General features: G+C 48.1%; 14 protein-coding genes across 14 annotated transcripts; 7 read left to right on the forward strand and 7 right to left on the reverse strand.

The window, feature by feature from the left end:
- Positions 1 to 50: 50 nt before the first annotated feature.
- Positions 51 to 1,173, reverse strand: P175DRAFT_0497121 (uncharacterized protein). Its single transcript, XM_040896208.1, has 2 exons — positions 416 to 1,173; positions 51 to 339 (listed from the first exon to the last, which is right to left on the reverse strand). Exons 1-2 carry the CDS (start codon positions 1,043 to 1,045, stop codon positions 142 to 144), a joined length of 828 nt encoding a protein of 275 aa, XP_040755394.1. The 5' UTR covers positions 1,046 to 1,173; the 3' UTR covers positions 51 to 141.
- Positions 1,174 to 1,453: 280 nt separating this feature from the next.
- On the forward strand, positions 1,454 to 3,116 carry P175DRAFT_0553293 (mRNA splicing protein SMD2). Its single transcript, XM_040900473.1, has 7 exons — positions 1,454 to 1,904; positions 1,973 to 1,994; positions 2,078 to 2,175; positions 2,244 to 2,282; positions 2,343 to 2,358; positions 2,448 to 2,521; positions 2,579 to 3,116. The coding sequence occupies exons 1-7, from the start codon at positions 1,504 to 1,506 to the stop codon at positions 2,619 to 2,621; spliced, it is 693 nt and encodes a 230-aa protein (XP_040755395.1). The 5' UTR covers positions 1,454 to 1,503; the 3' UTR covers positions 2,622 to 3,116.
- Positions 3,117 to 3,235: 119 nt separating this feature from the next.
- On the reverse strand, positions 3,236 to 5,555 carry P175DRAFT_0497124 (MFS transporter). The gene is made up of 5 exons (XM_040896209.1): positions 5,148 to 5,555; positions 4,895 to 5,087; positions 3,705 to 4,826; positions 3,548 to 3,626; positions 3,236 to 3,484 (listed from the first exon to the last, which is right to left on the reverse strand). Exons 1-5 carry the CDS (start codon positions 5,164 to 5,166, stop codon positions 3,356 to 3,358), a joined length of 1,542 nt encoding a protein of 513 aa, XP_040755396.1. The 5' UTR covers positions 5,167 to 5,555; the 3' UTR covers positions 3,236 to 3,355.
- On the reverse strand, positions 5,011 to 5,558 carry P175DRAFT_015754 (uncharacterized protein). Its single transcript, XM_040892469.1, has one exon. The coding sequence runs from the start codon at positions 5,478 to 5,480 to the stop codon at positions 5,184 to 5,186; it is 297 nt and encodes a 98-aa protein (XP_040755397.1). The 5' UTR covers positions 5,481 to 5,558; the 3' UTR covers positions 5,011 to 5,183.
- Positions 5,559 to 7,362: 1,804 nt separating this feature from the next.
- On the forward strand, positions 7,363 to 7,935 carry P175DRAFT_0527460 (PaaI family thioesterase; the record flags this gene model as incomplete). Its single annotated transcript, XM_040899522.1, has 1 exon — positions 7,363 to 7,935. The coding sequence occupies one exon, from the start codon at positions 7,363 to 7,365 to the stop codon at positions 7,933 to 7,935; it is 573 nt and encodes a 190-aa protein (XP_040755398.1).
- A 660-nt stretch (positions 7,936 to 8,595) lies between these two features.
- Positions 8,596 to 10,070, forward strand: P175DRAFT_0553296 (uncharacterized protein; the record flags this gene model as incomplete). The annotated part of the gene is made up of 1 exon (XM_040900474.1): positions 8,596 to 10,070. One exon carries the CDS (start codon positions 8,596 to 8,598, stop codon positions 10,060 to 10,062), a length of 1,467 nt encoding a protein of 488 aa, XP_040755399.1. The 3' UTR covers positions 10,063 to 10,070.
- A 233-nt stretch (positions 10,071 to 10,303) lies between these two features.
- P175DRAFT_0553297 (SIR2 family NAD-dependent protein deacylase) lies at positions 10,304 to 11,623 on the reverse strand. The gene is made up of 2 exons (XM_040900475.1): positions 11,282 to 11,623; positions 10,304 to 11,187 (listed from the first exon to the last, which is right to left on the reverse strand). Exons 1-2 carry the CDS (start codon positions 11,595 to 11,597, stop codon positions 10,559 to 10,561), a joined length of 945 nt encoding a protein of 314 aa, XP_040755400.1. The 5' UTR covers positions 11,598 to 11,623; the 3' UTR covers positions 10,304 to 10,558.
- A 179-nt stretch (positions 11,624 to 11,802) lies between these two features.
- Positions 11,803 to 13,012, reverse strand: P175DRAFT_0519993 (pyridoxamine 5'-phosphate oxidase family protein; the record flags this gene model as incomplete). The annotated part of the gene is made up of 2 exons (XM_040899132.1): positions 11,803 to 12,887; positions 12,949 to 13,012. The coding sequence occupies 2 exons, from the start codon at positions 13,010 to 13,012 to the stop codon at positions 12,151 to 12,153; spliced, it is 801 nt and encodes a 266-aa protein (XP_040755401.1). The 3' UTR covers positions 11,803 to 12,150.
- A 446-nt stretch (positions 13,013 to 13,458) lies between these two features.
- P175DRAFT_0497126 (uncharacterized protein) lies at positions 13,459 to 15,610 on the forward strand. Its single transcript, XM_040896210.1, has 8 exons — positions 13,459 to 13,755; positions 13,809 to 13,973; positions 14,024 to 14,056; positions 14,109 to 14,236; positions 14,315 to 14,707; positions 14,755 to 14,798; positions 14,850 to 14,883; positions 14,936 to 15,610. The coding sequence occupies exons 1-8, from the start codon at positions 13,551 to 13,553 to the stop codon at positions 15,194 to 15,196; spliced, it is 1,263 nt and encodes a 420-aa protein (XP_040755402.1). The 5' UTR covers positions 13,459 to 13,550; the 3' UTR covers positions 15,197 to 15,610.
- Positions 15,611 to 16,392: 782 nt separating this feature from the next.
- P175DRAFT_0430427 (protein serine/threonine kinase activating protein nimO) lies at positions 16,393 to 18,517 on the forward strand (the record flags this gene model as incomplete). The annotated part of the gene is made up of 3 exons (XM_040893425.1): positions 16,393 to 16,860; positions 16,984 to 18,351; positions 18,401 to 18,517. 3 exons carry the CDS (start codon positions 16,393 to 16,395, stop codon positions 18,515 to 18,517), a joined length of 1,953 nt encoding a protein of 650 aa, XP_040755403.1.
- A 1,549-nt stretch (positions 18,518 to 20,066) lies between these two features.
- On the forward strand, positions 20,067 to 21,647 carry P175DRAFT_0497130 (3-methyl-2-oxobutanoate hydroxymethyltransferase ECM31). Its single transcript, XM_040896211.1, has 2 exons — positions 20,067 to 20,770; positions 20,846 to 21,647. The coding sequence occupies exons 1-2, from the start codon at positions 20,336 to 20,338 to the stop codon at positions 21,464 to 21,466; spliced, it is 1,056 nt and encodes a 351-aa protein (XP_040755404.1). The 5' UTR covers positions 20,067 to 20,335; the 3' UTR covers positions 21,467 to 21,647.
- A 51-nt stretch (positions 21,648 to 21,698) lies between these two features.
- On the reverse strand, positions 21,699 to 22,596 carry P175DRAFT_0426034 (ubiquitin-like protein ATG12; the record flags this gene model as incomplete). The annotated part of the gene is made up of 3 exons (XM_040893141.1): positions 21,699 to 21,758; positions 21,837 to 22,036; positions 22,353 to 22,596. The coding sequence occupies 3 exons, from the start codon at positions 22,594 to 22,596 to the stop codon at positions 21,699 to 21,701; spliced, it is 504 nt and encodes a 167-aa protein (XP_040755405.1).
- A 1,055-nt stretch (positions 22,597 to 23,651) lies between these two features.
- Positions 23,652 to 24,762, forward strand: P175DRAFT_0505756 (E2 ubiquitin-conjugating protein UBC8; the record flags this gene model as incomplete). The annotated part of the gene is made up of 7 exons (XM_040898133.1): positions 23,652 to 23,684; positions 23,756 to 23,763; positions 23,958 to 24,002; positions 24,124 to 24,161; positions 24,212 to 24,326; positions 24,388 to 24,569; positions 24,626 to 24,762. The coding sequence occupies 7 exons, from the start codon at positions 23,652 to 23,654 to the stop codon at positions 24,760 to 24,762; spliced, it is 558 nt and encodes a 185-aa protein (XP_040755406.1).
- A 1,028-nt stretch (positions 24,763 to 25,790) lies between these two features.
- On the reverse strand, positions 25,791 to 26,653 carry P175DRAFT_0553304 (LAMTOR1/MEH1 family protein; the record flags this gene model as incomplete). Its single annotated transcript, XM_040900476.1, has 3 exons — positions 26,390 to 26,653; positions 26,168 to 26,319; positions 25,791 to 26,079 (listed from the first exon to the last, which is right to left on the reverse strand). The coding sequence occupies exons 1-3, from the start codon at positions 26,438 to 26,440 to the stop codon at positions 25,791 to 25,793; spliced, it is 492 nt and encodes a 163-aa protein (XP_040755407.1). The 5' UTR covers positions 26,441 to 26,653.
- Positions 26,654 to 26,971: the final 318 nt, after the last annotated feature.

The following is a 26,971-nucleotide window of genomic DNA, read 5'->3' on the forward strand; positions in this document are numbered from 1 at the left end:
CCAGAAAACAAGTTTAAATATTGTGCCTTAAATTGGCGTTCCTTAGCATGCGATACACAGGATATATTCTAGCATCTGTACGGGACGTTTTTAACCAAGAAAATTTACATTCACAACAACGCGAGGAATCGTATAAAAACTTCAAGGAGTATATGGAGGAGGATTATCGTGATACTTTTCCTCTCTTATCTGCTTCGCCTTCTCGTTCTTCGTTGGCTGGTAGCTCTCTTCTTCATTGTCGCTGTCACTGAAGTCACTTGCCTCCGACTCGGACGCCAACTCCCTCGTCCATGTATCGCGATCCTTCCCATTGTGATTCTGGACAGGCAAATCCAATTTCTATTTTATCAGCTTCAATTTCCATTAAAGAGCAAGAAATGCTCCCCAAAAAAAAGAAAAGAAAAGAAAAACTCACATGTCCATCCGCAGTAACAGCAACAGCCTCCTCCTCCTCGTCGTCTCCCAAACTCCCAACGAACTTGTCATTCTTCCACACTCCATTCTTCAACACCACACCTTTAAATTTCGAGTTGACAACGATACAATTCGTCACTTCGCAATCTTTAAGCGTTGCCCGCTTCAATCGACACCGAAACACACGCCCCCTTACAACATCACTCCGTGACACCGAACTACCCACAATAACCGAGTCCGTCGCCTCGCTCCGCGAAATCGAACTTTTCTCGCCAACGCTCGAATTCACCAACTTACACCTGCGCAGCGACGCCGCGCTCTCGATCCGGGAGTTCTTGGCCTTCAGGAACTGGGCCGAGCGCACATTCTTCAGCGAGCTGTCTTCGATGTGGGAGCGTCGCGCGCATGCGTTCTCGATTGTGGAGCGCGACACCTCGCTCCGCTTCAGGTGCATCGGGACCGAAACCGAGATGCTGTCCCGGGTTAGAGTTGAGGCAGTGATGGCGCTGTGCTTTATGTAGTCTGTTGGGGTGAGGTTGGAGAGTGTGGACTGGGAGATTCTGGAGCGGATGATGGAGGGGGAGGAGTTGTTGGGGAAGGAGGTTTCGTGGATTTTGCTGTGTTTTTGCATTTTCTCTCTCTCTTTTTTATTCTCCTATTCTCCTCTGGGTTGCTCTTTGTGTTGATTTGGGACTTTGGTGGGCTATAGAACGGATGCTTGAGTTGAAAATTAGGTATAGGTAGTTCGAAGAGACTACCTACGTACTAGAGATCGAGGGGAAAGGAGTCTGATTTATATGATTCAATGGTGGGAATGCTGTTGCCTACCAATGTTGATTCTCTATTCTCTACAGTTAGTTCGGCAAGGAGATTAGGTTTATTCGAAGTAAATCTGGCGTCTCCGATTGAATTTCTTGCTGGGACTTGCATAATTGCGTGGTCTACTTTACTTTAATTCGGGATGATAACTATTGAAAGGATCTAACTGATTTAGGAAGAATGTGCGACAGCTGCCTGACCAAGTGGGCACTGACAAATTCGCCATGCTAGATTGTTGGAGTAGATCGAAGAGTAAGAAACTCAAGATTGATGGTGATAGTAGAGCTATCTAATTCAATTCGATATTCTGCAACCTGCTCCATAGACCATTTCCGAGTTAAATCTCCCGTTCATCCTACTGGAACGTTATTGCTAAGTAGTTACGGAGTACTTGAGTATAGAATAATCAGCCCAGACAATCTGCACGTGATGATAGTCGATATCCGGAATCTCTATAATCCGGACGGAACAATTCTTGTTCCACGTGACCCCAAATCTGGAGCTGATATCATGTTTCGCGGCCAACAGACAACTAAAGCTTCAGCCCATATAATTCTGCAGCCATGGCGGACGCAAATATTCAGTGAGCTTGCTACCCGATATCTCCGCGCGATATGTTTTACTCACAAATCACCCAGGGCTCTTCTCCAGAAGCCTCGTCAAGAGTGCACGTAAGTTTCCTTTCGCGTCCCGTCACTTGCACACGCCAGACAAGCTGACTGACTGGGGTGTTTTCTAGTGAATATGAAATCGCTCAGATCGTATGTTCCTTCCCCGGCAATCCCTCGATGAACGACTCTTTCGGCTTGCAATGAACGAATATGGGGCTAATATCATGGAACAGGAGGAATGGGAGCTTAGCAATGGACCGCTCTCCCTGCTTCAGACTGCTGTGAGGACCAACACCCAGGTCCTGATCAGTCTTCGTTCCAACCGTAAACTGTGCGTTCCATTTCCATCTACAATCGCTGTCGCCATTGGTAGCGAATCCTGATCGGAATTCTGTATAGGCTTGCGCGAGTCAAGGCTTTTGATCGTCACAGCAATATGTACGTATATCCTTCCCCTTGGCCTAGGAAGCGCAAAATTTGCTAATATCCATCATCCAGGGTGCTTGAGAACGTCGTAAGTTACCACTTCTTCAAATTCCGTGCCCTGACTCCACTCATTCCCCCCTCATCCTCCCCCGCGGCACCGTGCTGATGATATTTTAGAAAGAGATGTGGACCGAGCCCCAAAAGAACGGCAAGGGACGACCAGTGAACAAGGATCGATTTATCAGTAAGATGTGGGTTATCGTTGCTTTCCTCGCTCGAAGTTTTTTTTTTTGTTAATGAATGAGCAGGTTCCTTCGCGGTGATAGCGTCATTCTTGTGCTTCTGAGTTAGACGACTATAGACTAGTCGTACCAGATATCAGTGGTGGTCTATTGGCGGCTCTAACGGCTCGGAGTTCTGGTTTTTTGTTGGTTGATAAAAAAAAAAATACCCGTGTCTGGTATAAAAAAAAAAAACTCATGGACGTTGGTGGTCTATCTACCCGCCATCATTCTGTCCGAGGATGGGATGAATCAATGTATGGTCTCCACATCTAGCGGTCCACGATATGGTTAATAGTGGACTCTCTCGATCATCAGATAGAACGATAGCCAGCATGGGCATGATTCCCGCCCCACGAAGCAGGCAGCGCTCCGTTGGGGCACCAAGTGTTTACCGCGCATGAAATTATATGAGCTATCAGGTAGCGAGTTTTAGATTTCGAAACATTTTAATAACATGCAACAACTCCCGCTGAAAGAAGAGCAGACCTGCCGAGAATGCAATAGATTTAAACATTATTAAAAATAGGTGAATTCTGACAAGACAAGAATGGGAGAACTTGACCCGAATCTGATACTATATACATAACCTATATTTTCCCTCTGCTCCTGAGACGCCGGTCTGTGCCTGCGCGTAAGCAAGAAACGAAACTTGAAAACCGTGCATAGACAGGTGCTAGATCTAATCTGCGCGATAAGACAGCTATGAAGAGGCCAGGTATTATAATATAATATAATATAATATATTCTTTATAATGAAATCCCAAAACGCCATCCGTCTATTCTTTGGTTTTGGAACCCGAATTAGAGAACCACCTTGCTCCTGGCCCTCAGCTTGGCCCCGTAGATGTACAGGACGATTGGCATTGGAATTAGGCATGCAGCCACGCAGCCGAGGAGCGTACATGCCCATTCGACCCCCAGGGCATCGAACTATCAGGTTATTAGGACGGCGAGTTTTTAGACCCAGCAAAGGTGGAACGGGGACAACAATACCATGTACGTTGCAAAGAGGGGGAACACAGCGCCAGCGAGCGAACGGAGGAACGTATGTGCAGCAATCGCGGAGGCGGCCCTATACCATTCGGACGTGCAAGGGTTAGCTGAGAAAGAAAACAGGGACGAAGAATGGGAATTGCGGCTGGCTGCACACCTCTTCCTTCTCGCTTCTGCTACGTACGCAATCGACGGCAGAAACATCGACAATAGGCCAAAGCCAGTGAGCAGCCCGGACGCCGTGGGAAGCATCCAGGGGAAGGAGGACCTGTAGCCTGTCCAGCCGAGCCAGAAGAGACCGGCCGAGAACGCCACGGAGCCAGGAATAGCCACGACAATCAACCACTCGGGCACCATTTCACCGTTATTGGCGCGGATTTTCCGAGCCAGTGTCGGCGAGCCCATGAACATGACTGTTCCGGCGAGGAGCTGGCCGATAATAACCCCAATGAAGGGAAGTCCGCCCACGCCAGCATTCATGTGGTGCAGACGTTGGAAGATAATCGGGTAAGCAGTGAGGAAGAGGTAGAGCAGGCCGTAGACGAAGGAGCCGAAGATGCACATGCACAGGATGATTGGATCCAGGGTGAGCATCTTGAGTGGGGTCGCGAGATAGTTCTGGAAGATCTCATCGAAGCTCACGTTGAGTTCTTCGTGTCTGGCGTGGAGGGACCAGTCTCCGGTTTCGCGGCGCAATCGGCTCGCCTTGGATGCTAGCAGAACCGGCACATAGGATTCATCGAGGAACAGCAGGAGGGATATGAAGGACGCCGAACCGAGAATCCCCGGAATATAATGGGTCCATCGCCAGCCGAGATTCTCGTTCAGAACGATGAACCCTCCGATGACGGGCGCCAGAAGGGGTCCTGAGAAGACCATCAGGCAGAACCCGACCATGCCAGCGCCGCGGATTTGTGGAGTCAAGATATCGGAGTAGACGGCGCCAGCCAGGGTCAACGGGCAAGCACCGAAGAAACCGGCGAAAAAGCGGCAGATGAAGATCGATTGGAGGTCTTTGGATACAGCCGTCGCGAAGGCGAACACGGAAAATCCGAACATGGCGGTAACGAAAGGTAAGCGACGCCCTTTGATCTCGGATAATGGTGCCCAGACGAGGGGACCTGTTGCGAATCCTAGCACGTATAACGATACTCCCAGTGTCCCTACTTCTCGTGAAATTCCGTGTATGACCATCAAGACTGGAATGATGACGGAGAATATGCTGCTCGTTAGGGCAACGATCATGGTAGCCAGGCCAAGTAGTATGGCAATATATAGCCTAGGGTTCATGGTAGTTAGTTAGTGAATCCAGAGGAAACAGCACTGTGTCCCCTTCTCGTCACCTACTTCTTTTTCGTGGGCCAGTTTTGGGGGTCAAGAGGGTCATCGGTTCCATCGAGATCAACTACTCCTGATTTCAGGTCTGTGCTATCCGGAAATGGATCTGTCGGTCGACACTCGGGTAAAATCGCTGGGCTGTCCGTGTCTTCATTCTGTGTGGTGGTGGTATTGACTGGTCGATGTTGGTTGTCATCCCCGGCTGCGACGAGCCCGTCAGTTAGGGTATTCAGCCCCTGTGACCTATATGAACATAACTTACACTTTTCCGGATCATCCATATTAACAACCATTTCCTTTATACCTGTGTGTATTTTCCGGCGTGCTTACTCTCATCAGGAGATTTTTTTTTTTTTTTTGAGACGTAGGGCTCCCATATGTATCCCGCTGGTGGACAATATAAGAGATGACCCGGTGGAGTCTTCGATGGAACGACACCCCAATGACCTAACGTGTGGTGTCTACGATGTACAATTTTAGTAATATACGTAGCTATACCTAAGAGCCATATAGTGAACCCGACAATTGTATGATCAGTAATCCACCCGACGGGCTTGTTGTTATGCCGTGGCCGTGGCCATCCAAAAGCGTCCATACAGACCCCAGCTGAAATGTACCTCGGTATCTCGAGGGAGTGGGGCGTGTGTTGTATAGCATCAACCTATCCACTCCGGGCATGGAAATAATCACAAGGAAATTTTTTCCCCCTTGGCGACTTGGGCATCTTAATATCTTCAAGCCTCATGAATCCCGAGTCTCCGTTTCGGTCAGTCGGGCCGCCGAAATGGCGATATATCTGTCCATTAAAATTCCGAATTAATCGGAATGCCGGCCATCCAACGCGAGCAACCTATCATCCTTCCGGATTCACCCATTCTGTAGAGCACATGGACCCAGACGCGGTTATTAACAGGGAAGTCTGACTCATGATATCAGCCTTGTTCCATTTGAATCTCTGAATAGCCAACTAGACGGCCGCGGTTAGAGTTATGGAGATTCGTCTGTCTCCTGATGCCACGCTTGACAAGAACATTATTTGGGCAACATAGACGTGAATTTGCATGTGAATGAATCCACAGTAAAAGATTCCAATAATTAGCCAGCCCTAGAGCAAGAGAAGTTAGTTTACCCCTAGGGGCTATGGCTGCTTTATCGTATACCTTTACCATCTCTCCCTCTGTCTATTCTCATGTGGACCTTCTGGTTCTTATATTTATATGGTTTATAGAAAGGCTCGTTTCCATGAAGATCTTTTTTCTAGGCCTTCTCATATAAATTTGTTCAGGCAAACTGATGATATTAACCAGGTCCAACAATATCATCTCTAATCGTATGGTCAGTAGCTTCTTCATACAGAACTCAAACAACCAACAAGGATCAGACCCCCAGCGGCAGAATCTCATGCAATTTACATAAGAAAATAAAGACGGACCCTTTACTATATGAATAGCCAGAGTATATTTCAAGTTCCAAATACAAAACGCGCCACCGGCACTGTCAGGTGACCCTAACCCTAAAGAGCTTCAGTTCTATAGTAGCCCCTTTGAGGCACTGCTGCAACTTTCTCTCTTAGCTCGGGCATTTATTGTGTTTGTGCATCTGAGGTCCTATCCTCGTGTCTAGATCTCTATATCATAGCATAACCACATACCCTTGGAGTTCATGGCTTGCACCCAGGACTCTGTTTCTGAACTTCTCCCGAGATACACTGGACCTTAAATCCATCCTTAGCTGACTCCATTCCTCCTATTTTATTGACTACGGTCGACTTGGTCAACCGGGGAGTCCATTTGGTTTTCCGAAGAATGCTTAGTGAATAAAAGTCTGTATAGCCCGACGCGTCGTCGTCTGATTCTGAGAGAAGAAAATATATATAATGCGCTTCATCATGCTTGAGAAAGAACATCAAGCTATACCTTAGCAGTGTTTTACACTTGTTCAATCCTGAAGGGCTCCTGATCTCGCTGCGGATGCGCCTGGGGGCCTTGGAGATGCCAGTTCGTTTCCTGGATAGTACTCCCTGGCGTCTTCCCCGTCACGGTGTTAGTTCTATTAAGACTGTGGACTTTATGGTGTGGACCTCTTCTGTCGCAAATCAATCACTAAATCAAGATGATATGATGTGCGTTCTCCACTTGCAGGGGAATCTGCAATCCACTTTTAGTTCCCACATGGGGATCAACCTTAACTAGACTAGAGATGACCCCTACCCATATCCACTCTCGAATCCTGAATGAATCACGACCACAATCCCACCAGAAATCAAATAATACTCATCTTCAACAAGTAACCAACCCATTACCTAGTCGAAGTTTTCACCAGCCGAGGTTCTAATCCCCAGTTGATCCACGTGACGCGCCAGCACGAATATCACCACCACCACCACCACCACCAACTCGCACCGAAGGAACGGACCTCCCACCCAGAACTAACAATCATTCGATTTGGATTTGAGATACATGAACCAGTTATTCAGAATGCCCTCAGATGACACCTCGCACTTTCAATCGATTGCATGGGTCTCTGAGCTTCTCCGCGACGAGTCCTTCGTGACGATTACAACCCCGTCGCGCGTGTTGAAGCCGACAGCCGAGGATACTTTCTTTGCAACAACCATCAACTCGCCCTCCACCATTGCAGCATGTCTAACCCAATACCGTCGCCCGTCTCCCTCTATCAAACCACTCTCACCCGGTACGATCCCAACAGATGAGATTCGTATTTTCTGTACTCTCGGTACCGGGCTCAATGGCTACCCCGGGGTTTTGCACGGCGGCATGGTCGCTTCCCTGCTGGATGAATGTATGGGATTGATCCTGAGCTTCAATCTAGGAGGTGGGAATCCGGGCCATACCGGGCCTGTGACTGCGTATTTGAATACCAAGTTTACTCGGCCTGTTCTGACGCCTGGGACGTTTGTTGTCACGGGCAAGGTTACGGAATCGAACGATAATCGGAAATGGAAGATCGTGGGGGATATTCGTGATGCTGACGGAAATGTTTGCTCTCAGGCAGAGTGTCTTTATGTACAGCCACGGAGTAAGATTTAGTTTGGTTGATTGCTTATTTGATGCTGGTGGACTACTACTACTACTACTACTACTACTACTAATTTAGATGATGGTATCGAGTCATGACAAGGTGCAATTAGCATCTATATCACATCATTCGGTCTTGTACTGTAAAGGAAGGTTAAATGATACGGTAAACTAGATCGGGGTCTAACACTATGTCGGGGAAGCGTTTGGACTTGAGTGCATCCAAGCTTCGGAGCTCAGGACATAACATGATAAATCCTCTATATACAACGTGAGACGCTTCAGAACTAAAGTGCCCTAGTTTCTTCGAGGGCTATGTAGTATTCCAATAAGGCACACGTTTACCTAGAAAACACGTCAATCCTCCGAGTAATATGTATCGGAGCAAATTACGAGGTCCGTATAGTGTTTATATCTGGCTAATATAGATACCTTGTGGAGGAAAACACAAAATCCTCTCAGGTTGCACTAACAAGACTACCTAGGTACTCTTTGCTGTGTTCTCTCCTTCCCTCACACTGACTTTGTGTTGACGTCTCCTTCCTCCACAACGCAGCTCACGTCTATTTATGCATCACAAATGCCCCTCGTTTGACTCTGTGCATAATTCGTACCTAATTCTACTATCCAAGAACCTTGATGTGAGTGGACTCTCAGAAGCTCATCCACGCAATGACTCAATCTCGCGGCAAGAGAAAGAATTCCGAAGAGATGACTGGAGTAGCTGGCAAAAGAGTTAAGAAGGGGAATTCCCCATCTCTCACCCCGGAAACAGAAACAGAAAGTGAGGACAACGAGGCAACCGATGAGGACGATGAGGACGACGAAGACGAAGAGGAACAGGAAGAAACCGACGAAGAGCAAATTCTGTCCAGAGAGTTCTGTCCTTCTTGGTTTATCCCAACTGAATATCGACAGTCCGTCAGCCTGAAACAGATCTTTGCCTGTGGTTTCGAGATACCCTCTCCACCCCCAGAAATGCCGTCGTGGATGGAACCAGTGCCAAGGACGGTGAATATTGGGTTGTCCCTGAAGCCACGAGTTCATCGGGACAACAGTGGTGTTTACTACACTGGACCGGCCTATGATGCGGCTATTCTTCGCGTGAAATTTAGTCCTGCATACTACAGGGTAACTGATGTGAGCGGCGAATCCCTGGACTGCAACGAATACTTGGAAGATCCGCTCTTTAATTCCGAGTTGAAAATTCTCCAACTTGTTGTGAATATCTTCGAGCAGCACCTAGGCGACCTCCATCGTGAGCACATGGCCATGGGTGAAAAGATGCGAGACTGGAGGTGCAAGAGGCGTGAGTGGGAGGTAGGGCTTGTGACTCAATTCAAAGCCAAAGGATTGGTGGACATATCCAACGGCGTGCTCACGGAGCTTAATACCTGGCTGAGAAAAGAGAATGCGGATGATATTGGAGGTAAAGGGGATATTTGGGATCACGGGGACGAGTTCTGCCCCGACAACTTACCTGTTTTGCCCCCTCAGCACAAGACAAAGAGAGGACCAGCCCATTCTGCAGTTCCGAAACGCATTGACGAAGTGAAATCTGCCATTACCGCGCTACAGAAGAAGATCAATTCTCTGCAGAAAGTGGAGAACCGTGATCCTCTTTTGATTATATTTGACGATGAACAGCCAGCAAACAACACGATTACGATTCCTATCCCAAGCTTAAATGATAGGGACAAGGAGAAATTCTACAACTGGTGTATGGAGAGACACGGCCACTGGGCAAAGAAAGGCGCTTTCCGAAAGGAAACCGCTCAGGAAATGTACCAGTTGGCCGAGCTCGCACAACTAAGGTCAGAAGGTCTACGAAAGTTGCCGAAAGGGAACCTTGGCCTCATTCCTGAACTTGTCGCATATGATGAGTTTCTTGGGATATATCCTTGGGGATTGCCCGCTGCAAAACTATATGCCGCGCTGGAACATGCAAAACTCGAACAAAAGTTTTACAATTTGCATGTTCGGGATTATCTCCTGGACCTTGAGGAGTGGTACTTTCGGCAAGCCGCACATGAAAGGTCCAAGCTGCAGAGGGAGATTTTGGAAGAGTGGCCTCTCGGTGAGAAGCTTGTTGGCATGCTTAAAGCTCTACTAAAAAGATCCACAATCGTAAAACCCTAAGACTTGAGTAAAGAATTCTTTCAGACTCTGTTGGGACTCAAAGAAGCTACGTGAAGGCTATTGGACAAGTTTATTATCAATGGAATAGTCTAGTAGAAGTCAATCTGACCTTCTTCCAAGACATTATTAATACATAATAATACCGTAGATCTGCCTGGTCGCTGAAAATGAAGACGAATGGTGCAGGAGGAGTTATAGTAAGGGTGGCCATGCCAGCAGCGTAGCAAAGAAAGAATCTCGGGATATCCGTTGGTCCTATGTCTATTATCAACTAACTATTTCCATGTACCGTACGGGATAGGCACGGTAAAACGCTAGAGAAATGCGTTAAAAACATCGAAACTTGGGTAAGATAGCCAATAATATTAATTACGAGAAGAATAATCGCTATGGCTTCCTCTAGCTTTAAAGCCCTAGAATGGAGGCCGCGAACCACAGGACCGTTGCACTCAAACCGGTACGTAGAAAGAAAGCCCTTAAGCTATGTAATGCACGGTCAAATCTCTCCAACAACAGCTTTGAGGATATCCGGCACCACAACCCCTGCATCACCCTGGAAGAACCAGTCATTTGACGTGAGTCCTCCCTTTCCAACATCATTCTGATCCATATTGATCACGGCCACTCGAGCTCCTCGTCGTCGAGCCTCATCGACATACCCTGCTGCAGGGTACACCCTCGCGCTAGTCCCAATCACCAGGATCAGGTCAATTTTATCGACATCCATCCACTTGTCCACTAAATCAAGAGTATGCAACGGCAGAGACTCTCCAAACCAAACAACTCCTGGCCGAAGCAGACCACCCTCGCACTCTGGACATTGCGGGAGAACATCGCGGCTTAGTGTTGGTAGCGGAACCCGCTCGTCAGAAATATCCACCTCTGCTCCTTCTCCTATCCCCATAGCACTATAGAGAGCTTTCGAAGCCTCTTCACCTGTTTTGTCCTCCGCCGATGGATTCAACTCTGGAAAGGTCCTGGGTATGGCGAGTGCAGGGACAATGGGGTCCGCGAATTCATCCGAGCGGGAATATTTGCAGTAAAAGGATGTGCATTTTACTGTAAAGAGATTCCCATGGAGAAGATGCAGCTGTTCCCGTGGATGTTGTGCGCGCTCTGAAAGACCTATTGAAATGAGATAGTTAATCAGCATCTCACTTTCGGCAAACTACGCGTTTTTTTTTTTTTTTTTTTTTTTTTTTTTTTTACAGAACCATACCATCCACATTCTGCGACAATGTAACAAAGTCCTTATTCCGCCGCGCTAGCTCTGAGAGCGCTAGATGTGCGCGATTCGGCTCCGCCTTGAGAGCCATATGTCTTCGATAGCTATAGAATTGCCACACTAGATCCGGGTTGGCCTCGAAGGCTTCCGGGGTCGCAAGCTCGGTCGCATCGTAGGATCGCCAGAGACCTCCTGCGCCGCGAAACGTCGGAAGTCCAGATGAGGCCGAGAGACCGGCTCCAAGCAGCGCCAGGATGCGTTTACTCCGTTTCAGGTGCTCGGAAAACGTTCTGACATCGGAGGAAACCATGGCGGGGTATCCGGGGGGGGGGGGGGTTGGCAACAACGGGGCCGCACTGAAGGGGCTTAGGGTTTTCAGACGGAGGCGATATGTAACAAAATGGCTAAAAGGGAATTGAATGTTCAATGAACCCCTTGGGCTTTGAGAAGCTCGAACAGGTTGGTATTTTTTTTGAGTGGAGAGACGCGCTAGCTATGACGTGGGGTTATCTCGGGTGCAACAAAAACCGCCGAGTATAGATAGTTGTACTGTATACAAGAACAAATCCATCGCACTTTCTCTGGTGGTATTTCCCGGATCAGGGTCTTATATATATATACATATATATATGAAAGGAAAGGTCTCTTTCTCTCACATTAAATGAGGGATTCAGGATAGAAGTCCTGACCATGGTCAGGAACTACCGTTTACTTACCTCTGTATAGCTGGAGACATCGACTTGTTGCCTAAATTAGGCTAATATAACGAGTCAAGGAAATAAATTCTACTCAAAAAGGAAAATACCATTATAAGGATAACCAACCAAAACAAACTATACTAAACATACTCATTCATGGAGTCATTAATGTTGTTCCTCGGCAGGGAGAGGAATACCAACCGCACTCCGAGCATAGTCTGCATTTTCCTTGTTCATCCGGCCAACGTAAGAAGTAATGTGCTCTGGCACCTCCTTGATCTCGTTTTCAGGGCTTGGAATCGGCTCTCCAAAGGTCTCCCAGACAGGAACAACGCCCGTCCAGATACGCCCTGTGACCTCCGCATTATCTTTGTCCTTCCTCTCGTCACCGACACCCCCGTCACGGATTTTACCACTTCCGTCGACCACTGTAACCTTGAGGATGACAGTCGAGGACATTTCAGCCCTGTCCGGCGGCACTCGCGAATTCCTCCAACGGTCTGGCACCACCGAGTTCGTGATAAGCTCCATTGCCCAAAGTTTCTCCGCTTCGTCGGTGACAAGCGTGGCGTAGCCGTGGAGAATCGCAGAACGGTAATTATAGCTATGTGAGTTGGGTGTGAGGGATAGAATTAATCCATCCACTTTACTGGCCGCCACGCAGATGGGGAGTCCATCTCCCTCGGAGCTGCGCGCTAGGTTCATGATGCGGGAGCTGACATAGCCGTGGAGATAGCAGTCCAGGGGCTCATCGATTCTAGCGGAGGGGTAGTCGAAGGAACCCATCTGCCCAATCATGGGTAGAATTGCGGGGAACGGTTCATCAGGACCGGGGTTGAAAGACACATGGAGCACTTGACTGGAGTTGATGATGGAATGGATTGCCCCAAGGTCGTACGTCGCTGGGGACAAGTGTCAGTCTCTCTTCCCCCGCTTATCACCCTTGATCTTATGGGAAGGCACCTCTGTGCTTGTAACGATTGACTGTGTTGGGCGACTTCTTTGGGTACACGAGTGTCTTTCCCATTTTCACGCAGTGTCAGGTAACAAGGTCAGTATATGCAATTTCAGCATTTTCGGATTGATCCACCCCTCTCTTTCTATAAATATATAATATTGAGGAGGACACCAGTCAATGTGAGTCACTTGTAAGGTTGTACTAGAGCGCGTCCAGCGTATGTTATACTTTCTTCGGTAATGGGCTCCATGAGATTGCATATCTAGGTATCTCTGTCTTCTGGAAGGATGGAAAGCAATATGATAGGCTTTCTCAGCGAGGAGCTACCTAGGTAAGGTTCGCAACTTGGTTCCATTCCGAGAAAGTCCATGCGAGATCATTCCATGATGGTTGAAAATCATCTCAAACCCGCCTGCGATGATTGGTCCGTGGCGCCGTCCGCGGGCTGCAGCCTGAGTTAATACCTGAGGCAGCGGTTGGTACTGTTTTAGCAAGCGGTCAGCGACCCCCGGGCCCGATAACTAAATGCCAGCTTCGGCGCGCCCTCGATAGATAACAATTTCCTTGGATTCCCGTTCTAAAACGCCTCAATCGTCTCTCGTTAAGTATGGTGACATGCAATTCTCTGGTGCGCCAATGGCCTCGTTATCTTCGTCGCTCATCTCCGTTTCTTGTCCTTCCAAGATCTAGTCGACCATGGTTCCAGCGACAATCCCTGTCCCACCGCGGATATGCCTCTATCTCTGCGGCCGATCTTAAGTTCGGACAGCCGTTGCACGAGACCCATCCCCATATCTTGAACCCTGGGCAATGTATGTACAAAAGCATATGTCTTTGGATGGGGTGATATGTTGACACCAGGAAGTGACCCCGGGAATAACTGCCCTTGAATATGCACATCGCCGTTCACGCCTCGCCAATAAGCTCCCCAAACATGCAGTCGCGGTACTGGCCGCTGCAGAGGTCACCTATCGAGCATCCGGCATCTTTAACGAATATCGGCAGGATTCCAATTTCTTCTACCTTACAGGTTAACACCTCTAGGGACAGAGTGTGGGAGTCATTGGCTAATTGATTTAGGCTTTAACGAACCCAATGCCTTGGCCATCATTGGTGAGCACGCGCGGAATATGATCCGGAGGAAGCATTGCTCACATGACTACAGTCAACGACGGTTCTGGGGATAACCATATCTTCCATCTCTATGTCAGGGAAAAGGATCCGAAAGCCGAACTCTGGGACGGGGCACGCTCGGGCACCCAGGCTGCCATTGATGTTTTTAATGCGGATGAGGTGAGATCCCACCATCATTGTCTCCTTCACTCGGGTCCAGGCTGGATGGGAATTCGCCTACTAATATCCAACCTCCAGTCAGGCGATATCGAACGTATCAGCGACATCCTTCCAAAAGTCCTTTCAGATGCCACCGAGATCTACACAGACATCCCTGCCTTCAGTCCTGGGAGGTCATCGTTGCACCGATATTTGTACGGCCCTTCTGGAGCTTCCGAGAAGCTCAAGAAGCTAGTTGACCGGAGCAAAGTTAAGCCTCTGCGCCCCATCCTCAATGAAATGAGAGTGTTCAAAAGCGAGGACGAGGTCGTTCAGATGCGTCGAGTTGGTCAAGCCTCTGGACGGGCATTCACCGAGTCCATGAGACAGACCTTCACTAGGGAAAAGGCTCTCACGTCCTTCCTAGAATACAATTTCAAGGTCAATGGCTGTGACCACAACGCTTTTGTCCCCGTTGTGGCTGGAGGTTCGGTAGGTAATTGCGTTGAATTGGTCGAGATTCAGACTAACCGATATAGAACGCTCTAAGCATTCACTATACGAGGAATGATGACATCCTGTTGTATGCATGGCTGAATCACGTTTGGATGCAATGGCTAACTAGAGATTACAGGGATGGGGATATGGTTTTGGTCGATGGCGGCGGTGTACGTCCCTCCATATTCAAACGTATGCGAAGCCTATGCTTATCTATTCTAGGAAATGGGCACGTATATTACTGATATCACGAGAACATGGCCAATCAATGGGAAATTCTCGGACCCTCAGCGTGACCTGTACAACGCCGTGCTGAACGTGCATCGTAGCTGTGTCTCACTATGCAGGGAGAGTGCAAAATTATCTCTTGACCGCCTACATGGAATTGCTGAAAGAGCCCTAAGAGACCAGCTGCAGCAGCTTGGCTTCGAGATTTCGGGAGATGTAAGTGGCCAGCTTGCTGGAGGTATATTCCTGTATTGACCGCACTTTCGCAGGCGATGGGAATTCTTTTCCCTCACCATCTCGGACACTACATCGGACTTGATGTGCACGACTGTCCTGGGTATTCTCGGGGCTATGATCTCAAAGCTGGCCAATGTATCACTATTGAGCCGTGCGTGTCTACCCGTTCCCGAAGGCTGACCTCGCTAATATCTTCCTTAGTGGCATTTATGTGCCAGATGATGATCGATGGCCAGAGAAGTTCAGAGGCATTGGAATCCGGATCGAGGACAGTCTCTGTGTCGGAGATGACAATCCGATTGTATTAACAACGGAGGCAGTGAAAGAGGTATGCCATTGTCTGTTTTGTTGTCGCGTCTACTGCACGGGAGTCGGTAATCGGACGGGTGCTAACAGTGATGATCATAGGTTGACGATATTGAGGCACTTCGGGATTAGATCGTAATTAGGACAGTAGACAGATACCCATTGCATACATGTACAATAGGACCAGAGGTTGTTTTGAGGTTGTTTTGAGGTTGTTTTGAGGTTGTTTTGAGGCTGTTTTGAGGCTGTTTTGAGGCTGTTGATGTGGCGTTGCTTGATTCCATAGGTATAGCCTCACAAGGAGATGGTCACGAGCAGAGCGCTCTCAGAATTAGTTCACAATCATGGCAAAATACCAAGCAAGAAAATGGGACACAAATAAGGAGTAAATTATTGAAGTCGCGGTCGCGGTGGTAGTCTAGGTATTACTGTTGACATGCTTCGCGCGACTCGATGGTTGTCCGGCGCACATCCCGCAGCCAAAACAAACCGACCCGTCTCCACCATGACACGCTTAGTTTAGCCTCGTTCCTCAATCCTGCAATCCGTTCGTTCATCATCATCACTCCTCCTCCTCTACCTCTCTTCCTCCTGCACTCATCCGATTATCTCCAAGTTGCAGTGGGTTGCCTGCCTCTCCCTTGAGGTCGTTTTATGTCCCCTTGCCTCTCTTCCCCGACGCTCTCTATTTCTTGGCCTCTCACCGCGTGGACCATGGCCCTTTTCTAATCCAGCCTTTTTTTTTTTTGCCCTTCGAGACGTGTAGCCTTGTCGCGTGCACTGCCCTCAGTGCACCCCTCTTTGACGAGCTTCTCGACCCTGGGCTACTCGTCCTTTGAAGTGCTTGTGTATATTGTTACCCTATGGCAGCAGTATTCATACCTCCTTCCCCTCGAACCTCCCTTAATATGTCGACTCGTCGACCACTCGCAAACGTGCCGAATGCCACCAATTCTCCTCACAGGCTAGGCCTCGTGCCTGCCAAACGTCCTCGGACGAATGCACTCGTCGATATCCCTTACGGCCAGCCGCCTCCCAAGAAGCAAATTGTGGATGGGACAGAGACTGAGGATCCGTCACCAACACGGTCGCGAACCGCGAGCTTCCAGAACCCAGATTCAAAACTCTTCACGCGCAGGACAAACAATGCACAGCCGAGTGCGTTTGAGAGGAAGCTGGTGGCCGCCAGAGACAAGGAACGACAGAGCAATTCGAAAGGCACGAGAAACGACAAGCCGTCCGCAGAAAACCTCGATCCGATCAGACAGTGGCAGAGACATTATCGAAAAGCATTCCCCCAGTTTGTCTTTTACTTTGATTGTATTCCCGAAGATGTTCGCAGCAAGTGTTCGAGACAGGTTATGGCTCTAGGTGCTGTAAGTTTACCTTGACAACCTATCGTCTTGTCTCCCTACCTACGATTCATTCTGGAACTTGGCAATCATGTTATACCTCAAGGGTGAGTTGACCTATTCACCGCATCCTAACCAAATTTATAGGCGGAAGAAAAATTTTTCTCGCGCCTGGTCACTCACGTTGTGACATCGCGTCCTATTCCTCCCGAGATTGATCGACGAGCCCCCTTGGATTTCGCCCTCGCTCCGCCAGACAGACCGGCCGGTGATGGCCACATAGTACAAACAGTCAACCCTGCCGTGCTTGAGAAAAACGCCGAAATGAACGTGATGCTATCGATGGGAATGGGTCCCAAACGGGAACAGAGCCAAGACGTCTTACACAGAGCCCGTGAGATGGGAATGAAGATTTGGGCTATTGAAAAGCTCCAGCGGATGATTGCTACCATCAACGATGCTGGAATTGCGGGTCCTAATGGTGTGGTCCGAACTAATAATACTGGTGGTAACCATACCAAATCTAGAGGCAAAGACGATCTTTCGCAAGTTCTCCAGAACGAGCTCAACGGGCCCTCTGATCGCAATCATCTTTCTGTGCTTAAAGAGCTAGTCATGTTCAAAGGTCCTTTCATATACATCCACGACATGGACGAAAAGACGCGGCCTGTTATGGTCCGGGAATATCCCAAGGTCGCGAAGCGACAGGACGGTATCTGGCCACAATTCCGAAGTGCTCCGTTGGGGAAGTGTCCTTTCATTGAAGATCCCCCTGCTAAGCGCGAGACTGATCGGCAACGGCTCCGCCAAGAGAAGGAAAAGAGGCCTCTCGCCAACCCGCTTCCTGTAGAACACGCCCAGCAAGTAAAGCAGACAGTACTGGAACCTGCTCCCAGGGACAATGGTCATCAAACTTTTGGCAAGGAATCTAGTCCTGCGGATGAGCGTGGGACACCTCTATCCTTTTCGAAGGAAGATGAGGCGAATGACCCGCATCAAACACAGCCAATATCACCTAGAAAAAGCTCTGAGAGCTTCATACCGCCTCAGCTCCACCGCAAAGGCCCCTTTTACCATGGCTGTGAGCCTGCTGCATCAGGTCTACAGCCCTCAAACATCACATCAGCGATTCGCTCGCAAATGGTGTCTTCAACTGCTGCCGCACCAGGTGCCAAGGCCGGTCTGAGCAAGGAAGTTCATGAACTGAAACGAAAAGTGCTCGAGAAAAGCAATGGCGTGCTACCTACTAGCATTGTACCCTCTTCCTACCGAGCTCCGAATGCTGCTCCACCTGTCAAATCGATAAAGATCCAGGCTAGCCGGCTGGGCAAGCCCAATACCCACGACAAGCTTGGGAACATTGAGGAGGAAGCAACGCAGTCAGAAGGTACCGGTACTTCGAACAGCCGAGTCCATGCCCGGAAAAGTGGCGAGCAGAGAAAAAAGGAACGGCGGAGAGATCCAAAGCCAGGATACTGTGAGAATTGCAGGGATAAGTTTGACGACTTTGACGAGGTAAGTTCTATCTGTCCGAATAAAAGACGGCATACTAACCCTAATGTAGCATATAATGACAAGAAAGCACCGTAAATATGCAACAAACTCCGCGAATTGGTCCGAGTTGGACTCATTACTATTTCAGCTGCAGCGACCACTCAAAGAGGAATACGACTATGTTTAGGATATCTTAACCTAATTTGACAATGTCGACGAACAAAAGGTCATACGTGCAACACATCCAAGCGTTTTGCAACCGCGATTCATTCTGTTTCCTGCATACTTGCTAGTGATGGATTGGCCAAGGTCGCGCTACAAGGCGCGGTCTTGATAGAAGTGGCATATGCATACTCATTTTCCTTGTAATTTGCTTAAAGGAATCCATGGGGTTTGACTGGCTGCCTTCATCTTGATCACCTTCATTTGTTCATCTTCATCTCTACTTGATTATGTTTCCCCCTGATTTATTCCTACCTTGCTGCTGTTGATTTTCCATTGTATTTGATAGTCATCCGGGGCAGTGTCATAGCACCGGCGTCCTTGGTTCTTATTTTGTTCTTGCATTGTTGGCTGCTGCTGCGGGACAAACAAAAAGGCACGTAATAGCCTTACAAGCCTTACCATCAGCACTTCTGAGAGCCACCGGAATCTCCCATACATAGGGCACGAGTTGCTCTGCGGCTGCTCCGTGCTACGCATGGTAAGCTCCTTATCACGACCGATCCATTATCTTGCATTGACATGTTTGGGTTGGACCGTTCAATCCACCAATTATGTTCGTTCCTCATTCTATTTTTTTTCTTTTTCCTTTTCTCGGTTTTCATGGGCTGATGTTCTCGCGGGGTTGTTGCATCTTAAGGCCGACTACTTGGATCGGTTTAGGTGGGTGTTGTGTTTGATGGACTTTTTCCCTTTTATTCTTTTCTTCCAGGTCTCGTTGACCTCTTACTCCACTGCTGTTTCTTCTCCTTGATTTTCATCTCGCGACTATTCTTATGAGGTGTAGTGCTTATCTTGCCTACTTTACACATGTATGACTAGTTCGCAAAACAGCCCTGACTTGTTGGGTTGTTCACCAGGATTATGTAGAAGTCATTCAATCATAGTCACTACCTAACTATCTATAACATACATTCTCTGTAGACTAGGTCTGCCATCGTGGATCCTTTTCGTCGCCGGCAAACAGGCTGCCTACGTAGCATTGTAGTTATTGGAGGCGTATATCCCTCTTCACGATACCCTCCCTGTGAGACGTACATTCAAGTGATTTAATCGCGTGCAAACTAATTTTGTAGATTCGGCATGTTACAGCAGAAGCGTGACCTTTTTCTTTCAAAAAAAAAAAAAAAAAATGACTTGGCTGAAGAGTTTAAGAAGGCTGAATAGAATAGGAGAGAGGGTGCGTTCTACTATTCTAGTAAGTAAAAAAAGACCCCGAAAATGAACCTCGGCAAAACTTCCTCGGCCCGGAACAAGTGAAATCCCCGGCGGAGTTAGCATTCAGGCGGTGAGCATTACAACCAATAGACGATTGTATTCCCCACCCCAACACGCGCAAACCTTACCTAACTCATCGGCGGCAGAATGGAAGTCAAAAAAAAAAAAAAAAATGCACTTGACTGCACTCACTTCTTTTGCCCGCCCGCGGATGCTCTAGACTACGCGGCATAAACCAGCACGAGTCAAGAATAATAAAACGTTCCCGCCTTTGTTTTGAAATGGAGTTCACCTTCTCTGTTTCCCCGAGTTTTTGCTTATTCTGTGAACTCTGTATCACTAGCTGTTTCCTTGGTATTGGTACATTCCGCATGTCCCTTGTAAGTCTGGGGTACTACTACTACTACTACTAAACCTGATCTGATCTGATTCTGCATACCTACTACTGAGGAGCTTCCTGGCGCCTGGCGGTCTCTGAGATTTCTATCTTTATTACTCGGGCGGCCTTCTTCCTCTTCAACCTATATGTAACAGTTCCCTAGGTTCATTCTGATCACCAACAAGAATGGCTTCGTTGAGATCTGCTGCTCGGCCTATGCCGATTGTCCGGCCTCTTAGTTCGATCCTCAGGGCTCGAACGGCACCCCTGCAGATACTTTCACTACCCTCGTGCGACGCGGGCAGGGCTCACTTTCCATCTCCACATTCAATCCGCCACAGCTCGCACTCCCCGCTCGGGGCAACCCCTGTCAATCCTCGAAAGAAAGTCACCATGCAAACCTTGCGGAACCTCTACCAAAAAGGCGAGCCAATCACGATGCTCACCGCGCACGACTTTCCCAGTGCATATGTTGCTGAATCTGCAGGAATGGAAATGATACTTGTCGGAGATAGCCTGGCGATGGTTGCTCTGGGAATGCAGGACACGAGCGAAGTATTGCTGGAGGAAATGCTGCTGCACTGTCGAAGCGTAGCTCGAGCAGCCCAGAACTCATTCACGGTGCGTATACCGGAACCTTCCAAATCCATGTGTGTATATATAGGGTGCTGGAGAAGTAGGACTGATAATTTGTAGGTCGGCGATCTTCCAATGGGCTCCTATGAGGTGTCTCCCGAACAGGCCGTGCAATCGGCAATCCGCATCGTAAAGGAGGGCCGTGTGCAGGCAGTGAAGCTAGAGGGTGGAGAGGAGATGGTTGCAACCATCAAGCGCATCACAACTGCCGGTATCCCGGTAGTAGCCCACGTTGGTCTCACACCCCAGCGCCAGAACGCCCTTGGAGGTTTCAGAGTCCAAGGAAAGTCAACAACAGGTGCATTGAAGTTGTTGAAAGATGCTCTTGCGGTACAGGAGGCTGGTGCCTTTATGGTTGTCCTCGAGGCTGTCCCTGCGGAGGTTGCTAGCATCATTACCAAGAAGCTTCGCATACCGACGATCGGCATTGGAGCTGGTAACGGCTGCTCCGGACAAGTTCTAGTCCAGATCGATATGACTGGGAATTTCCCACCCGGTCGATTCCTTCCCAAGTTCGTTAAACAATACGCCAACGTCTGGAACGAGGCAAGAAAGGGAATCGAGAAATACCGCGATGAAGTGAAAAACAGGGCATACCCTTCCGAGGAATACACTTATCCCATGTCGAAGGAAGAGCTGATTGAATTCCAGAAAGTCCTTGATGAGATGCCTAGAGATTGAGTGTTTTGCTCGCCTCTTGGCCAGCAACTATATTTGCAATACCCCATTACCTCATGTAAAGCGCCATAAAATAAACTCTTTTTGCACAGTCTTGCCATGCACAATACATTTCCATTGATGTGTGTGGTTTTGAGTTAGCATTAGCATTATGTATAGTCATGGAATCATCTATATCGTCTTGAACCAGAAGGTCTTGATTTGTATAAACCTGAAAATAGGTTGTTCATGTGCTTCAGCCGAATGCCGGTGTCATAGAGTAGGCAACAATCAGCTGGTCATCAGTTTTGAAGCACTATCGAACAAGTCAGTCAGATCTTCATTCAGACTACCAGACGCGGGTGTGTCTGCATCTGCTCGAAGAAATACTTACCCGCCACAATCCTCCTACGCCTTCATCCAAACCAGGAGCAAAAACACTATTTACGTAGCAGAAGACAGAATCCGTCTCTTTGCAGTCCAGCTTCTTCCTCAGAAACTTGACCACAGTTTCGAACTTTTGCGAGGCACTAATCTTAAACACCCGATTCTTAAGAATAGGGGCAGAGCCAAGAGGCTGGAACCGGACAGTGACTGCCGTAATGTTAGTATACGTCAAGACGAATTCTGCACTAAACATATAGAGATAGTATGGGAGGAATAAGTATACAGAAACCCAGCCAATAAAACTAGAAACTGCAGAGATTTATGAAGCGGAAACAAACAAAGCCATAAGCAAGCCAGTTTTGGCCAGTTTCTTGTGAAGAAATCGCGCACCACGCATGACACAACATCAAGTGACAAGGATTGTTGGGGGGGGGGGGGGGGGGGGAAATAGGGCCCAGTAAATAAGGGAACCTTTGAGATTAAGCAGCACATGTGGACGCAGAAAAATGACGAAATAAGGTACCTTTGCCTGTGTCAACAGCTTCAGCATCAGCCAGTGCCTGGTGAGCATCACGTGGCAAACTCGTCAGGACGACAGACGCAGACATAGTCAACGGCAACTCGGCGCCATGTTCTTCGTCAGGAATAGGCGCATTCTTTGTATTGGACGCCGAGTCCGGAGTCTCTCGTCGACTAGATGGACGGTTCCGCTGATTCGGGTTGGGGGAACTGTGGGTGGATGGGACCTGGGAGGAGGGGGAGGACATTTTGTGAAATCAAATGCTCCAAATATTTGATTTTACAAATGAGAATTCCCCCCACGTAATATTCCAGGTGTTATGAGGAGAGTACAGGATGGGACGAGATACAGCTAGGATGGATGAAGCTGGGGACAAAGAGATCGTGTGCCAATAGCCCACATGGGCTACCTAAGGCATCTGTTTCAGTGACCCCAGGCATTCATTCAGGTCCCTCTAGTCTGCCCAACCACATTATTGTCTGGTGGAACTGTCACCAGTTTTTGCTGGAAAAAGAACACTACAAAAGATCAGACTATGGATAATTCATTCTTAATCTTGTCATGCCACAAATGGAGCGGGACTTTATACATACCGCGGCTCAACTATAGGAAATTTCCAAATGAGCCTAATTAGGGGCCTAGAACTGAACCGTGCCGCCCGCCCGATGACATCATTTGAATGGATAATTTGTCTTTCGATGTGATTTCAGATTCGTTAGCCTAGAGGGTATTCAGGAGGAATTAAGCATCATCATTACCGTCGTCATCAATCAAGCTACTTAGGATTCATCCTGAAAAATGTAGATGCATAACCATGGGCATCAATACAGAAAAAACAACCCCATCCCTCGGGGCTGAGTCATCGAGAATCACCGCCTGACCTCCTCTGACTCTCGGGGCCTCTCGTTAGTGTATGGGAGCATCCTTGGGGCCTTTTAACTACTGATCTTCTCAGGCTATCTCGCTTTCCTTCCCTTTCCCCCCTTCCCTCACGTCTCTTTCTCTTTCTCCTTTCCCTCAACCGCTTCTTCCCCTAAATTAACTACCTACCTTTTCGTCCCCCCCACTTCCTTCCCTTCGATAAGTCTTATTACCCTCTTCCTGCGTTCATTCTATCCTTACCATCAGCCCGGTTACTCCCCAGCGATATCTTCCCCGCTCCCAACGTTGGAGATCGCCTGGAATACACCGATACACCGCGGTTACACCATTCGCCTTTGACCGTCCGCTGTCCAGTACATGCGATAACTCGAATTATTCGAATTTCTTTTTGAAACAAATACTCCCGCAAACCCGTTCAAAATGAGTAGTCCTAAGCGGAGAATTGAGACGGATGTGAGTAGTCTTCGGGATCGGGCTCGCAGATGAGTTGGCACGCTAACTGGTAAATCATTTTGCCTTTACAGGTTATGAAGTACGATACCTCATGTTTAGCTGACCTTCTCCGTATCGTTCCGTGGCTGACCTCTGCACAGGATGTATGTCCTGAATTCCACCTCGAGCGCCCTGTCTCGCGTGCGCACCGTCGTAAATGCTACCTTCGACCCTAATACGAGATAACGAGAAGGGCGAAAAGAACAATCGGAGGCTGATGTGTATGCTTTTTAGGTTGATGAGTGACTATGAGGTAACCCTAGTCAATGACAATAGTGGGTAGCCCATACTTGGTTCTTCCGATGGCGTGCTCCCTCGCTAACCACTGAACTTAGTGTATGTTGAACCACGCATCTCTCATATAAAGCCAGTAAGGGCTTTTTTAATCTCATCATCATAGGCAAGAGTTCTATGTGCGGTTTAAGGGCCCTGAAGAGAGTACGTCTTATAGCCGAAAACTGCCATATCCCCACTGACATATTCTGTAGCACCTTTCGCGGGGGGGCATTGGAAAATCCACGTCGAACTGCCAGATCAATACCCTTATAAGAGTCCAAGTATTGGCTTTGTGAACAGAATTTTCCACCCCAACATCGATGAATTGTAAGTTGCCATGTGTGTAGTAGTCCAGTCCATCGCTCCTCATATTTTTTTGTTATTCTAGATCAGGATCTGTTTGCTTAGACGTCATCAACCAAACATGGTCTCCTATGTACGACATGATCAACATTTTTGAAGTCTTCTTGCCCCAATTACTTCGATATCCTAACCCCTCGGACCCGCTTAATGGCGAGGCTGCTGCAATGCTTATGCGAGAACCGAAGAGCTACGAGGCAAAAGTGAAGGGTGCGCTATGTCAACCCTTGTGTTGTATTGGGATCCGTTATTGACACCTTTCACAGAGTATGTAGCTAAATATGCGAGCAAAGATGCCGTAGATGATGCCGGCGAAGACACCGAGTCCGAAGACGAACTCAGTTCTGCCGGTAGCTATGAATCTGACGGGGAAGAGCCAGCGGGCACGATGGACGATGTCTAATATCTCCGTGCGCCACCTTTTTACAACCTTTTTTCTTATCTCACAATATCTCTTTCGGAATTCGGGTTTGAGCAGTACTAGCACGTCTATCGCATCGGGGTCATAATTTCTCTTGGCTTTTTTTCCCCAATCAATTGATATTATCGTTATTAGGTTTGGGCTTCTGGGCGTTCTTACGGTGGAGTTCTGTTCGTAAGGCAACTTCCTCTGCTGCTTGTGAAACCGGAGTCGAGGATAGGACCACTCTAGGAACAATGACGCGAGTCGGGGAAGTTGACAAACTTCTAACGGACAATCTGCAACTCTCCCCGCATATTATTCAATTCATGTGTTCTCCTTTTACACCTCCCATTTTCCTGCAATACCAGGCATTCAGATTGTGTATACTTCCTTTCTTTTAAGAGCATTATGTGAATATCTAATAAATTTTGCTCCTCTTTCTCGATTCTTGCAGAGGGTGAAGATAAGTTAATCAGATGTTAGCCATAGAAATGAAAAGGGGGGGGGGGGGGGGGGTTTAAGAGAAACAATACATCCAATCTAATACACTATTCAGGCATTTCCTGGTATTCTACATTAGTCTTGAACAAATATAACATTGCACAGGAGGCTTATTTCTATAATTAATTCACAGCCAATGCTAGGGCAAAATAATCGACAAACGAAAAGAACTTTGAACATGAGCGACTAACTTCACGATCAAGTACTAAGGGTTAATAAGAAACAATGGGTATTGGAATCTCATCTGAGTGAGAAACAGGGTTAAAACAAAATTGCAAAGGTAGAGAGAAAGAGGGAAATGAACGTGTAAGGATCAAAGAATGACAACATTGAGTGGGCAAAGGATAGACAGGAAACAAGACCGTCGACCGGCGACACAGAAAGGAGCGGATGAAAAATAAAGAAGAGATTGGATGATGGGTTTGGTGGTCATTCATCATGTCATTCACCTCATCTTCGACCCATGGTCAACATGACCGTAAACATGGGATCATTTGGAAGCTTGCTTTGTTTCCCTCCGTCTCCCTTTAACAAACCTTCAAAACCCCAAAGACGTCCTTGTCGCCATCTTCGTTGGCGCTAGAGCCAGGCCGTGAGTTCTTGCCATTGCGCGGGTTGATCACAACCTCGCCCCAGTGTTTTGGAGCTGTGATTCGCTTCGTCGATGTGGGCTGGTTTGGCGCATTTGGCTCTGTAGGGACCGTGGTTGTGACTGTTACCGGAGGTTGTGCGGAGCCTTTCGAGGAGGAGTTGTGAAGGGTTGCTTGGGGTTGGAGGAGATGTTGCGGTTGAAGAGACCAGATATCAATGACAGAACTGATTGCGCAGCCCATGTTAGTTCCATCTTTCCTATTGATTTCACTCCATCCCGTTGTAATCCCGTCCAGTCCAGGAATTCACTCACTCCGATGCTCGTTGACAGATCGCTTCGAGCGCCTCTCGCTCGCGTTTCAAATACCCTGGGTCCGGTTGGTTGGCTTGCTGGGTGTGATTGAGTGCTCCGTAGCCGTATCCAGGTTGATAGAGGTCTTCATCAAGCAGGCGCGAGGACTCGGACTAGAGCAGGGAGTCGGGTCGTTAGCATTTCAAGGCATCAACAATTCATTGATTCGTCAAGGTGACTCACATCGTGATTTTCTCGGCGATTGCCCCCCAGGCAGGAAGCACAGATCCCCATTTATATCTTCCCCGTGTTGGGATGGGAGGTCGCAGGCAACAGGCGCACGAGTCTTTTCAAGGACGAAGGGCGAAGGGACAGATGCGAGGAACCCGAGGGGTAAGGGCGCAACTAGGGTGTTTGTTCAGAATTCGGGAAGATTACGAGAGTGTCAAAGGAGCGATATAATTCCGAACACAAAAAGCATGCCACCTTTAAAATGGTGTAAGGACGTTGGGCGAGAACCAGAATCTCCAGATGACGGACAGATCCGGCAACGATCTGTGGTTACCTGAGTTGGCCCGTGCGTGCTGATGACATCGATTTTCCAGCCACTTCTTGCCTGATTTTGGTGGAAAGATACCTATGACTCTTAATCTAGCCATCTGTAATTATTCCGGTATAGTGAATTCTATCATAATTTATCAACCTCCTAACAGTTCTTGCCTGTTACTTTAGTATTCACTTTTATATCCTGTTGGAAGCTTCTGCAAGTCTATTTTTATTCCCGACACTTCCAAAAGTTGCCTAGCGCCACGTGGTCCACAGTAT

Source organism: Aspergillus ochraceoroseus (assembly GCF_002846915.1).
Source record: "Aspergillus ochraceoroseus IBT 24754 chromosome Unknown P175scaffold_1, whole genome shotgun sequence".
Classification (NCBI taxonomy): Eukaryota; Fungi; Ascomycota; class Eurotiomycetes; order Eurotiales; family Aspergillaceae; genus Aspergillus; species Aspergillus ochraceoroseus.